The following is a 14672-nucleotide window of genomic DNA, read 5'->3' on the forward strand; positions in this document are numbered from 1 at the left end:
GATTGCTTCATTAGCGCCGAGTTAGCGCTGACGGAGTGACGGGTTTCCTACGTGCCGATGCATAATTATCCTCAGACAATCTCCCGTCCTGCTTGTAGCAATCCACTACTGTTACCGCTGTCACCATGAAGTGTTATCGAGACATTGAAGACAACGAGTTGCAGACTGGACTCAAGTTTACTTGGTTGACATAGCGACGCTCATACATACTGGTGCACTCTTATATATTGTCCGGGTTGCACACCGGCATTATATGGTACCTACTGCATATCACTACACAAGCGGTGTGACGTAATTGGCAGACTCGACTGTCAATCAATGGTCTACCTGACACGCAAACTCATAAACAATGTTTCTGTACTGGAGGTGTACAGTATTTCAATAGGCAACCCTGAATGGATTATTTCTCTAGAAGAGCAACACAGCCAAAAACATAGGCATTGTATGCATAAAAGGGGAAAAAGCTAAAGTTAAGTGACTGTTACTTTTGTAGCAGTAGTTTGATTTGATAGTTTATTTGATAGGGACAGCACATGTTAATGAACATCAAGTACAAAATACAAAATGTAAACATGCAGGGTTGTAGCAAGAGCTAATTTACACGCATGCACGCACAGTACAAATATACATTTATTTTTGAAAAAAGAAAATAACTCTTTTACTTGAAATATTTTCACTGTGCTCCTAAATATTTTTGGGTGCTCCTAAATTTCTTTGTGTGCTCCTAACTTTTTTCATTTAGGAGCACCTGTGCCCCTAGTGAAAAAGGTTAGCGTAGAGCCCTGCACTGACGGATTTGTGTTCATTGTGCTGCTTTTATAAAGCCTCAAATGACATACAATATTTCATGAAAGCAAAGTGTTTTGTTTGTCTAAGATTTAAAAGGGTTTAAACTTTACAGCACTGACAAAGTTGAACAAAGTGCTGTACAAGTCCCACAACATAATTTTTTTCCCTTTTAATTCATATTTATATAAAAAAAAATTATCTCGAAGCTTCGAATTAAAATCGAATCTCGGCTTCGAATTCCAAAAAAAAGCCCTACTGCTGGTAAAGCAATTTTACTATAGACTACCACCAAGGTTTATCCATTTATCCGCTTGTCCCACAAGATGTTTCTCTAAGACTTCTGCTTGTATTGGTGTAATATCCAGTGTTTCCCCTAGGATTTTTTTCAGGGGGGGGTGGTAGGCCCCCAAAGACTACTAGTGTTGTCGCGTGGTGCCCGTGTCACGGATACGTAGTGTCGTCATAGACGCGCGCAGTAAGGCGGTTGTTAGTATCGGTTCTCTACACTGAGCTGAAATGAAACAATTGCACATAAATTAGGTAAATAAATATTAACTATAAATATAAATAAATAAATAAATATTAACTATTTATTTACAACACATAAATTAACACTTTAATCGCCGAAGACGCTGTTCAGCGTCTTTCCCCGCCATGCTTATTCTGCCAAAGACGCTGGGCAGGGGGGGGGGGGGGGGGGGGAGTCTTAGGCTGAACGTGCTCTTCATTCTGGGCCGCTCCTCGTAGAGGGGCTGAGAGGGGTTCTCCAAGATGGCTTCTAGCTTTTTCCTCATCCTCCTGTCAGCCACCACCTCTAGGTTATCCAGCTCACCACCCACTACTGAGCTAGCCTTCTTCACCAGCTTGTTGAGCTTGCTGGAGTCCCTCGAGTTGATGTTGCCCCCCCAGCACACCACAGCAAAAAAGAGGACGTCGGCTACAACCGACTGGTAGAACGATGGCAGCAGTCGGCTGCACACGTCGAACGAGTCTCCTCAGGAAGAACAGCCTACTCTGTCCCTTCCTGTAGAGGGCCTCAGTGTTGTCCGAAGAAACTTCGGACCTGGTCATTAGTGATAATCAGCGGGGGTGGGGGGGGGTGCGCCTGTCATCGCTGGTGGCTGTGGGCGGGGGTGGGGTGGTGCGCCTGTCATCGCTGTTGGGGGGTGGGGTTTGTCAGGTCAAATTGGTTGAAAAACCGGTTCAGCTCATTTGCACGTTCAAGGGGCCCCTCCACGGCCGTGCTCTGTTGTCGGAAGCCTGTTATTTTCCTGCCCCCTCCCCACACCTCTCTAGTGTTGTTTGCCTGTAGTTGGCCCTCCAGCTTGTCCTTATAGATGTGCTTGGCGGCTCGAGTTCTTTTTTGAGCTCCTTCTGTACAATCTTGGCCCCCTCAGTGTCCCCAGCCATGAAGGCTCTCTTCTTCCTGTTCAGGAGGTATTTGATGTCCCTATTGATCCAGGGTTTGTTATTAGGAAAGCAGCGTACCTTCTTAGTGGGTACGATGCTCTCCTCACAGAACCTGATATAATCAGTTCTACATTCGGTGAGTCCATTGATGTCCTCACCGTGGGTCCGTTGGAACAGGTCAGTCTGTGGAGCTGAAGCCCTCCCTTAGCTCTTCCTCAACATCCTCCGACCACTGTGGGACAAGCCTAGTTGTTGCTGACTGTCGTTTGATCACAGGCTTATATATTGGATCAAGTCTGACCAGGTTGTGATCTGAGCTGCCAAGCGGGGGGAGGGCAGTGTGGCCGTATGCTTCCTTGATATTTGCATACAGTAAGTCCAGGGTCTTGTTGTCTCTTGTTTTGCAAGTGACATACTGCGTGAAATTGGTCAGGGATCTGGATATCCTGACATGGTTGAAGTCTCCGTTTATAATGATGAATGCCTCGGGGTGTTTTGTCTGTAACCCCGCGACAGTGGAGTGGATGACGTCACACGCCTGCGCCGCCGCTGCACTGGGTGGGATGTAAGCGGTGACTGAGATAACGTGTGAAGATTCCCTTGGTAGGTAATAGGGTCTCATGCTCAGGGCCAACAGCTCAATGTCCGGAGAACATATACGTTCTTTAACCGTGATGTGACCGGGGTTACACCGCTCTGTTTATTCCTGTCAGCTCGCACCACGGTGAACCCTGTTGTTCCACGCTGCTGTCCGGGATGTTGTCGTTCAGCCAGCACTCCGTGAAGCACAATAAACTAGCTTCTCTGTATTCCTGCTGGTTATTAACCAGGGCTGAGAGCTCATCTATTTAGTTGACCAGCGCCCGCACGTTACCCATAACAACGGAGGGCAGGTAAGGCTTGGATCTTCTCTTCTCCCTTGTCTTCCTCTCCTTTACGGTCACACCAGCTCTATTGCCCCGTCTGCGAATCCTCATTTCTTTAGGTAAATTCCTCGGTGGCTCTATCCTTGAAACAGAGTAGCTCCTCTCTCGAACACACAACAGTGTTGCTGGCTCTGTTGTCGTTGGCAACAACAACAATATCGTTGGCGTCGTCTTGTTGTTCCATTTTCTGGCTAGACCTAACTTAAACTAACTCTTAGCTGTCTAACTTCATGGAAGTGTTTAGCCTAAACAAACCAAGTACTGTTACAAAGTGTAAGTATCGAAAAAATAAAGAGTATAATCAAAGATAAATGAGTTAAAAAAAAAGGTAACGATGGGGAGAGGGGAGGAGCTGCTCTAACAGGCTGCCACTCTCCAGGCGCCATGACAACGTAGATGTATGATGTATATGTATAGGTATATTTGTACAGTAACAACCACAATGACAAATTGCAGATAACTGTCCATGCAGTTTTCAATATCCATCCATGGAGCAGATTCACTTCCAAAGGTAGAATCTGTAATGCCACCAAACAGTGACCTCTAGGTAACAGAGCCCTGCTTGATACTGCACTGCCCATAAAGTGCTCTAAAGATAAAAGATCTCCCCAAAGTGCTGGTTCTAGGACCTGCAATTCAAGCTGCCCACTAATGGAACCTCTAGTGTAATGATTACTAAAAACAATCTGAACATAATTGCTGGACACACCTCAGGCTCTGCCAAGAAACTCACACTATAATAAGTTACTAAACTCCAACCCACACATCAGACCAAAACTAAATATATAAACAATACGGAATTACAGATCTGAAATCTTCATTGCAATGTTTCTCTCTGTTCCAGATACAATTGTTCCCCAACAACAAATACAATAATGGCTGAGTCAAGGCCTCACTGCTGTGACCAATGCGAGAAGAGCTTCAGTCGGTCTGGAGACTTAAAGAAACACCAGCGTATTCATACAGGAGAGAAGCCCTACCACTGTGACCAATGTGGGGAAGACTTCAATCAGTCTGGACACTTAAAGAGACACCAGCGTATTCATACAGGAGAGAAGCCCTACCACTGTGACCAATGTGGGGAAGACTTCAGTCAGTCTGGAGACTTAAAGACACACCAGCGTATTCATACAGGAGAGAAGCCGTACCACTGTGACAAATGTGGAAGTAGCTTCAGTCGCTCTGAACACTTAAAGATACACCAGCGTATTCATACAGGAGAGAAGCCGTACCACTGTGACCAATGTGGAAGTAGCTTCAGTCGCTCTGAACACTTAAAGATACACCAGCGTATTCATACAGGAGAGAAGCCGTACCACTGTGACCAGTGTGGGAAGAGCTTCAGAGACTTTAGTAACTTAAAGACACACCAGAACATTCATACAGGAGAGAAGCCCTACCACTGTGACCAATGTGGGGAAGACTTCAGTCAGTCTGCAACCTTAAAGAAACACCAGCGTATTCATACAGGAGAGAAGCCCTACCACTGTGACCAGTGTGGGAAGAGCTTCAGAAGCGTTAGTAACTTAAAGACGCACCAGAACATTCATACAGGAGAGATCTATCCATGTGACCAGTGTGGGAAGAGCTTCAGTACATCTGGCAGCTTAAAGAGACACCAGAACATTCATTCTTGAGAGAAGCACTATCCCGTTGACCAGTGTGGGAAGAGCTTTGTTCACTCTGGAAACTTAAACAAAAAAAAATCACCAGCGTATTCATACAGCTGTCAACATTTACATATTCAACAGCGCATTCATACTGGACATAAATCAAACATTCCTCTGTCTATTGTATAAACCTATGCATTTAATTTGGTTTTATCTGTAAATAATCTTATAATTACATGACTATTATGCTGTTAGAACAGTGTTATGTTTGTAGATTGAATATTTAATGTTCTCTTGGCCATTTTCATGTTTAACAACCAGGAAATGCATGAAAGAACATTGTATATACTTTATTTGAAATCTAGTAATCCATTCATGAAATTGGTATTTTCTGTTTTGTTCTCTAGTTATGTTTATACATGATACAATGATCACTTTAGTGAGACAAAACGAGGCTTTTGCTTTGGGAGAAAGAGAGGCAATACTTTGTTTACAATGGCTCCTTGCTGCCCTCTACTTGTCTGAAAATTATTATTCCAGCTTTCATATAATTTTGTAATGTACATTTCAAGAGGTTAATGCATGTACATATCCAACATTGATTTTTTTTTTGGATTTGTCAATAGTTCGATTCAATTTTTTTAAAGTAACATTTCTTCCATTTGAAATGTTATTTTAAAGGTACAATATGCAGTTTCTCAGAGTTTTTTTGTTTGCAGAGCCTGCAAAATACATTTACTGTTTTTCTTTATTTTTTCTCCCCATTTTCCCATTTTTCTTTTCTTTAAATTTTTTTCTCCCATCCCAATTGAGTCGTTATGCCAATTCCCTTCCTGGTCGTTGCACGCCTTTGCCCTCTACTGTCTGGGGAGGGTGAAGACTACCACATGTCTTCCTCCGATACATGTGGAGTCAGCCAGCCGCTTCTTTTCACCTGACAGCGCGGACTCTCACCGGGGGAGTGTAACGCGTGGGAGGATCACACTATCTCCCCCAGATCCCTTCCCTGCTGAACAGGCACCCCGACCGACCAGTAGGAGTCGCTGTTTACAACGGCCAGGACACATACCCCACCGGCTTCCTACCCGCTAACACTGCCAATTGTGTTAGTAGGGACGACTGACCAAGCCAGAGGTACCGCTGACAGCTGGATTCGATCCCAGAGTCTCTGCGGTGGTAGATGAACGCTTAGTCCGCTGCGCTACCCAGCTGTTTTTCTTCTCTCTTGTGTTATTATAAATGAAAACAAATCTCCATAGTGGACCTTTATGCCAAATAACCGTAAGATCACATATTTGAATATGGAAATAGTTTATACCCACAAGTTGTAAGCCTTGTAGATGTAAAATATGTATTTTACAATGGTTTCATTGTTACTCAAAATATGATGCTTATCATGAGAGAGGCCCTACCACTGTGACCAATGTGGGAAGGGCTTCAGTCACTCTGGAAATGGTTCAAATGTACAGTATTTTTCAGACCATGTCATCAGAGGCCAGTCTTATTATTCCATTTATTTTTGTTGGACCATGCTTTACCTCTGTCTATTTGATGACTGTATGCAAATAAAAAAGTATTACATCAATACTGTCCTGTCAGTGTTATTTTTAGATTAAGTATTTAACATTCTCTATTGGCCATTTTCACCAAATTCCTAAGAAGTTTGTATGTCTTCAGGTCTCAGGGTGAAGAGGGTTTGTCACTACAGAATGAGATGCACTCTGCCTTCCTAGGACAGGTGGAGGACTTGTTAAGCCTCACATTTATTCATTATGTAAAATTAATTGATATGTTCTTGGTTCTTCCATTGAAAAGTCTCAACTCAGTGTTACTAGATTTAGGATGAAAAGATGTAAGTACCATGTTGAACAAGTTAAAGATTCCATTAGATTATTGGTGTTTTTTTAAAGCATTTTTATTTGTTTTGGTTTTGTTGAGATGATTGATGGGGACATGTTCAATCACATGTATTTCATTCTAAAAACACAACAATACTGATGACATACCAGAGCCAATGGCTTGGGCATAACGTAATAAGCTTTTGTATAGCAGAGGGATACACTCTTAATTTATTTGCAATTGAAAAGTCAATGGGAGCAGACTGGAGCACCCTACAGATGGTTTAATGGCACTGAAACCAAACCAGACTGAAATGGTGGTAGCATTGTTCTCACTGAAAAGCTACCCAAATACCTCTGATGGGCAATAGCTTAACGTTACGCCTCAATTTACATGACAGTCTGCCATCCTTTCCTTCCAATGCTCGGTGCCGCGCCCCTACTCTGCCTCTGATTGGCTCTGACCCTCATCCCCGGGTGGGATGACAATAGGGAACATATCACGTCCTGTATTGATTCTAAACGGAACTCCAGATTTAATTGTCAAAGACGGACCATTCTGTATTTTATGAGATGGGTGGAAACCCTAAACATCCTTCTCCTGTATTGCCACATGCTTCACTACATAGTCTTTGGAGCAGAGTGTCCACATAGTTTGCAATAGCAGCAGCTTTCATAAATCTTGAAATTAAATCTGCAACCAGATTACTCCCTGGTAGACAATATCTTGGTCTGACAAATTAATTTTTTTTGTAATCTGATGCCATAATCCAAGAATGACAATTTCAGTCACCAGCCAACTGGATGGTCAGTAATGTAAGTAATGTCAGACTCAATGTTTATAAAAAAAAAAAAACATGGCATACATCAAATCAATACGTTTCCTAAAGACACTTAAACGTCCCACTGAGGATTATGTTTGATTTGGAACCTGAAATATGTCAATATTTAAGGATTTGGGCAACATTCTGATCATCCAGTATCTTGTAAGGGAGAGAATATTGGAATAATGAAAGTACAATAAGTACAAATAAAACAAAAATATATGCAGGTGTAATACTGATTGTACAAAGTGTACCATAGTTGTCTTCCAAGATGATTATAAGAGGACCTATCACCTTGTGTTTGGTGGATCTATGGTCTATTCTGATTGGCCAATCAGTTCAAAGCAGCTAACTGCTCAACTATTGGCTCAGTTGTATAAGAACAGGCTGTTTTCCAGACTGAACTACTCATTCAACCAGAAACACTGGATAGTCTGCTGGTTGACTTGAACCCCTCTCTGTGGCAGAACACATTCTCTACTGGAACAAGACTTTAAAAACCATCTGGATCCAAACTTGCTTCTGATAACATATATCAGACTTTTGACACCGCAACATCAGTAAGTACAATTATTTATTTGATTGTTTCCATGGCATTGCAGAGTCTCTTATTTTCTGTCTAAATATGCTGTCTAATATTTTGAATCTGTTGTTTATTTCTCTTCAATATACGTATATGTAAAGGTATATTTGTACAGTAACAACTGTAAATATTGTAGTCTACTATCAACCAGACAGCCGGTTAGATCTTTATGCTTCAGCCAGCTGTTTATTGTCTGCAGGTTGTACACAGGTGCCCTAATTATATAGCCCTACCAGTAACCATAGTAACAGCTTGCATGATGTTATACTGCCACTTAGTGGTAGCAGCTATGATAGCACCTATTATTACAGGATCTCTGGTAAACAGTACTGTATATCTGTATGTCATAAATGTATAGATGTAGCAGTACTGTATATTTCTATGTCTTGTCATATATGTCACTATGAATTGAAAATGGGGGACCCTGATGTAAACAAGACGAAAGTCTTTCTCTGGTCTGCATCCCCTTAATAATTGTGTGTATTGAGCCGTACTGTATTGTACCCAGTTTACAATCTGTTAATAAAGTTTTCAATCATCATTCATTCATCATCATGACGTCATGTATCCGGCTTTTGGTTTTCAGAAAGATCTTTCAAACTTGTTACACACCTCTCGCGATATTACGATATGTGTCGCGGCTTCACGGAGGAAAGGAACGAGATCTCGCGAGGTTTCCACCACTCGACGCCACGTCTCTGAGCAGCAGCAACACAGACAGACAGACAGACAGACTGCGACCTGCTGCTCTAACTGCACATCACACACATCTACTGAACCCTGCAGCAGGAGCAACACAGCTCACACCAGGTGAGCACCGACGCCGACCATCTGTGTTCAGTAGATGTTGTGAGCGAGTTGTTGTTGAATGAATGAATGAATGAAAACTTTATTTAACAGATTGCAGAATGGGTACAATACAGTACGGCTCAATACATACAATTGTTAAGGGGATGCAGACCTGAGAAAGACGTTTGTCTTGTTTCCATCAGGGTCCCCCATTTTCAATTCATATAGACATTTATGACATACACAACATACATGACATTTATGGCATAGGGACATATAGGTATTTAGTATTGATACATTTGTGACATAAGCGGTATTCAAATATACAGTACTGTTACCCCTAGATCCTGACAGAGTATATACATATGATGGGGAGGGGACTGTACATTAGGAGGGGGTGGGTGGGAGGGAAATATACATACGGCGGGGAGGGAATATATACATGCGGTGGGGAGGAGACTGTCTATTAGGAGGTGGTGGGGGTTTTGGGCATTTTACGGTGGCCAGTTTCGAATTGCAGCCTCCCGTAGGTGCTCTTTAAGAGCGGTTTTGAATGTGGGCAGGGATTCACATTCCTTTACAGCTTTGGGTAGGGCGTTCCACATTGTTGTGGCATAATTGCGAAACGTGTTTAGTCCCTTGTTTGAGCCGAATCTGGGTTTAACATGATTTGTTGAGCTTCCTCTGGTGTAGTGGTTGTGGTATTCACTGACCTTTGGGAAGTATTTTGACATGTACATGGGCACCCCGGTCGTATAGTGTATCTTGTAGACCAGGCCCATTGCAAGTTGCTGTACTCTGTCGTCTACTCTAAGCCATCCTAGGTTGGCAAAGTGGGCAGGGGTGAGGTGGGTTCTGGGGTTCAGGTCAAGTAGTAGTCTGACCAGTTTGTTTTGTGATGTTTGTAATTTTGTTTTAAGCGCCTTTGAGGTGCTTTGGTACCATGAGGTGCATGCATAGTCATAGTACCCTTGAATGAGTGCTCCTGCCAGAGTCTTCAGGGTATTCTTGTTTACCAGAGAGGAGATCCGGTACAAGAATCTAGTTCGTTGGTTGACTTTTTTTTATTACATTGGATGCCATTTTGTCACAGGAAAGATTTGCCTCTAGGATGGAACCCAGGTAGGTAATATCTTCTTTCCTTGTGACAATATTGTCACCCACTGTAACTGAGAATCCGTCGGTCTTGCTGAGTTTGTTATTTGAACCGAAGAGAATGGACTCTGTTTTGCCCATGTGTAATGATAGTTTGTTATCAGCGAGCCATATGCAGATTTTGCCTAGTTCCGTGCTGAGGGTTTTTTCAACCTGCAATTTGTTCTTGTCAGAGACCAGCAGGGCTGAGTCGTCCGTGAGCTAACGTTAGCCAGCGAGCTAAAGATGCGAACTCCATCAAAGTGCTGATTCCAAAAAAGAGGACACTCTGCCCCAAGATACCTAAAGTGGACATGTCTGGGCAAAAGAGGACGTTTGGTCACCCTACCATACACAACTATATTATATATATATATATATGTACAGGCATATCTGGTCAATAAGTTAACGTTAGCTACGTCACGTCAGCCGAAACTAGGGAACCAGATCATATCCTGCCCCCCCCCCCCCCCCCCCAATGTACAGTTTCTTCTTGATTGATTGATTGAAAACTTTATTTAACAGATTGCAGAATGGGTACAATACAGTACGGCTCAATACACACAATTGTTAAGGGGATGCAGACCAGAGAAAGACTTTCGTCTTGTTTACATCAGGGTCCCCCATTTTCAATTCATCGTCACATACATGACATACAGATACAGACAGTACTGCTACATCTATACATCTATGACATACCAGATTTAAAAATACAGTACTGTTTGTGATACAAAAAGAGTCCAGAAAAATAGAGTATACACATTTGACGAAGAAACTGTACATTGGAGGAGGTTGGTAGGTTCTTCCCTTTCGGATGTATATATTTTTTACAATCTCTTTTTACTACACAGTTTTGATTGATTGATTGAAAACTTTATTAACAGATTGCAGAATGGTTACAGTACAGTACGGCTCAATACACACAATTGTTAAGGGGATGCAGACCAGAGAAAGACTTTCGTCTTGTTTACATCAGGGTCCCCCATTTTCAATTCATCGTAATAGTATAGATGTAGCAGTACTGTCTATCTGTATGTCATGTATGTCATATATGTCCTGATGAATTGAAAATGGGGGACCCTGATGTAAACAAGACGAAAGTCTTTCTCTGGTCTGCATCCCCTTAACAATTGTGTGTATTGAGCCGTACTGTATTGTACCCAGTTTACAATCTGTAATAAACATTTCAATCAATCAATCAATCAATCAATCAATCACTTGGTATAATCACCTGGCCCATTCATTGCGTACATAGATACATTAGATTACATTACATTAAAAATAATGTATTATGTCATTATACAGCACAAGTACATTACAACGAAAATAAGTTTGGCAGTTTGGCACCAACCAGAGGTGTGAGTGTGAAGCAGGGCGTTCCTGAAAAAGAGCACCAGCTCAGCGAACCTACCCTGGGTAAATAAAGGTTAAACAATAAATGAGTACTACTGAGTAATAGTGCTAATCAGAAGTATGTGTACAGAGTTGTAGTATTTAATATGTACAGTGATACTACCATAGTGTCTTTATACCTGTAAGTCATACTGACCAGCAGTGTAACTAGTAAGAGTAGGTAAGGGATATGTACAGATATAGAATCTACAGTTATGTCAAAAGGGTTATTATGCAGGTATACATATTAAATAAAGGTTTTAAAACAAATGAGTACTAACACAAGTCTGTGTTAAAAATTCTTCATTCATTAATTCGTTCAAAATGTAGCTCAATGACCAGAAGTTAATAGAGTCAACGGAGTATTGACGTTTCATCAAATGGTAGAGACAATGACTCACTGTATGTATAATCCGTGCCACCTGGCTCTAACGTAAAAACACATTTCAATATTAAATCCAGCCAGTTTGTTTCCACACTCTGCTCTCTCCACCATCATTTAAGACTACATTTCTTGCTCCCTAACCCAAGTGGAGCAATCTTCCATTTACTTAGGTATGTATTTTTAGGCGGATTTTCAGAAAATAGGGCTCCGGGCTCAAGAGGTTGTTAACCCACCAACCATACAATGTTTGTGTTTCTTTATTCCTCAACAGTCTCTCCCTCTCTCTCCCTCACAGGGGCCGAGATGACCCATGTACGTCTGCTGCTCACGTCTGCAGTGTTGCTGCTTGCTGTCGCTCACAGCCATTCCCATGGCGACCACGGCCACCATCATCACGGCCACGCCCACTCCCATGGCGAAGGCGGTTGCCACGGCCACGGTCCTCAGGTAAAAATGCACCACAGAGCGAGTAAGTGGAGCGCGGAGGCCAACCTGCCTGATGAGGGACACCACGCCCACGGACACGCCCACGGACACGCCCACGGTGAGGAACACCACGCCCACAGACACGCCCACGGACACGCCCATGATGAGGGACACCACGCCCACGGACACGCCCACGGACACGCCCACGGACACGCCCACGATGAGGGACACCACGGACACGCCCACGATGAGGAACACCACGCCCACGGACACGCCCACGGACACGCCCACGGACACGCCCACGGACACGCCCACGGACACGCCCACGATGAGGGACACCACGGACACGCCCACGATGAGGGACACCACGGACACGCCCACGGACACGCCCACGATGAGGAACACCACGGACACGCCCATGATGAGGAACACCACGGACACGCCCACGATGAGGAACACCACGGACACGCCCATGATGAGGAACACCACGGACACGCCCACGATGAGGGACACCACGGACACGCCCACGATGAGGAACACCACGCCCACGGACACGCCCACAGACACGCCCACGGACACGCCCACGATGAGGGACACCACGCCCACGGACACGCCCATGATGAGGAACACCACGCCCACGGACACACCCACGGACACGCCCACGATGAGGGACACCACGCCCACGGACACGCCCACGATGAGGGACACCACGCCCACGGACACGCCCACGGACACGCCCATGATGAGGAACACCACGGACACGCCCATGATGAGGAACACCACGGACACGCCCATGATGAGGAACACCACGGACACGCCCATGATGAGGAACACCACGGACACGCCCATGATGAGGAACACCACGGACACGCCCATGATGAGGAGGTTGTGCGTGTGCACAAAGAGAGCGGCCATGGACACGCGCACGGAGAGGAGCGAGTGAAGCGGGAGGCGGAGGGAGAGAAGAGAGACCTGGTGGAGCTCTGGACGCAGGTATGATCCCATCACCTCCATAAGCCCCTGTGCAACACACACCAAACCTTGATGTGGTGCTATTTGGTTTAGTGTTGGGTTTTTCATTCATCAACCCTCCTAGAACAGGCTTCATCGACCCTCCTAGAACAGGCTTCATCAACCCTCCTAGAACAGGCTTCATCAACCCTCCTAGAACAGGCTTCATCAACCCTCCTAGAACAGGCTTCATCAACCCTCCTAGAACAGGCTTCATCAACCCTCCTAGAACAGGCTTCATCAACCCTCCTAGAACAGGCTTCATCAACTCTCCTAGAACAGGCTTCATCGACCCTCCTAGAACAGGCTTCATCGACCCTCCTAGAACAGGCTTCATCGACCCTCCTAGAACAGGCTTCATCGACCCTCCTAGAACAGGCTTCATCAACCCTCCTAGAACAGGCTTCATCAACCCTCCTAGAACAGGCTTCATCGACCCTCCTAGAACAGGCTTCATCAACCCTCCTAGAACAGGCGTGCTGCTGTCTGACACCATCGTACTTCTAATTCATAGTGACGTTTCTATGGGTCACCTGACCAGTTGTCCTGAACCATTGCTGTCATTCTTTCTACTAAATAGAAAATGTTCTGGACCTTTCTAAGGCAGATAATCAATCACAACATCACAACACATGACTCACTAGTCAGTAGGCAGTCAGTTTATACACGGTTTCAACTTGGCAACATAAACATTCTAAATGGACAACACGCCTATATTTGATATTAGTAAACACTGCAACATAAACATTCTAAATGGACAACACGCCTATATTTGATATTAGTAAACACTGCAACATAAACATTCTAAATGGACAACACGCCTATATTTGATATTAGTAAACACTGCACCATAAACATTCTAAATGGACAACACGCCTATATTTGATATTAGTAAACACTGCAACATAAACATTCTAAATGGACAACACGCCTATATTTGATATTAGTAAACACTGCAACATAAACATTCTAAATGGACAACACGCCTATATTTGATATTAGTAAACACTGCAACATAAACATTCTAAATGGACAACATGCCTATATTTGATATTAGCAAACACTGCACCATAAACATTCTAAATGGACAACATGCCTATATTTGATATTAGCAAACACTGCAACATAAACTTTCTAAATGGACAACACGCCTATATTTGATATTAGTAAACACTGCAACAGGAAATACACCTGGGTCCAATCTGTTGCCTAGCAACGCACTGCCACTGAGCCCATCTATATGTAGATTAGAAACAATCAACCCTGAATATAGAGTCTCAGATATACAGATATACAGCAAGTATGTGAACAGGAAGCTGTAACGTTGCAGTGAGGTGACAGAGTGCAACCCTGTGTGACACAGTTCCCATAATAAGCAGACAACCCAAACCACAGCAACACCATGCAGCGTAACACCATGTCACATACAGTATGTTGATGTTAAAGAAACACGCCAACATTATGGGAAACTATGGGATTATGTCCAGAGTCAGACAAGAAGATGGATACCAGGGCCCCGTTCCCCGTACCTGGCTAACTGAGTTAGCCGGATGAT

General features: G+C 43.7%; 1 protein-coding gene across 1 annotated transcript in view; it reads left to right on the forward strand.

Annotated features, from left to right (window-relative positions):
• Positions 1-8664: 8664 nt before the first annotated feature.
• The window catches only part of LOC311238898 (uncharacterized protein), a gene marked incomplete at its 3' end in the record, with an annotated part of 115927 nt that continues 109919 nt past the window's right edge, over positions 8665-14672 (forward strand). Inside the window, exons 1-2 of the mRNA XM_084327094.1 lie at positions 8665-8790; positions 11976-13099. Of these exons, the coding sequence (XP_084183220.1) occupies positions 11984-13099 (1116 nt within the window). The 5' untranslated portion in view covers positions 8665-8790; positions 11976-11983. The remainder of the gene's footprint in view (positions 8791-11975; positions 13100-14672) is intronic.

The sequence above is a fragment of the Notolepis coatsorum genome, assembly GCF_963971535.1.
Source record: "Notolepis coatsorum genome assembly, chromosome: 13".
Classification (NCBI taxonomy): Eukaryota; Metazoa; Chordata; class Actinopteri; order Aulopiformes; family Paralepididae; genus Notolepis; species Notolepis coatsorum.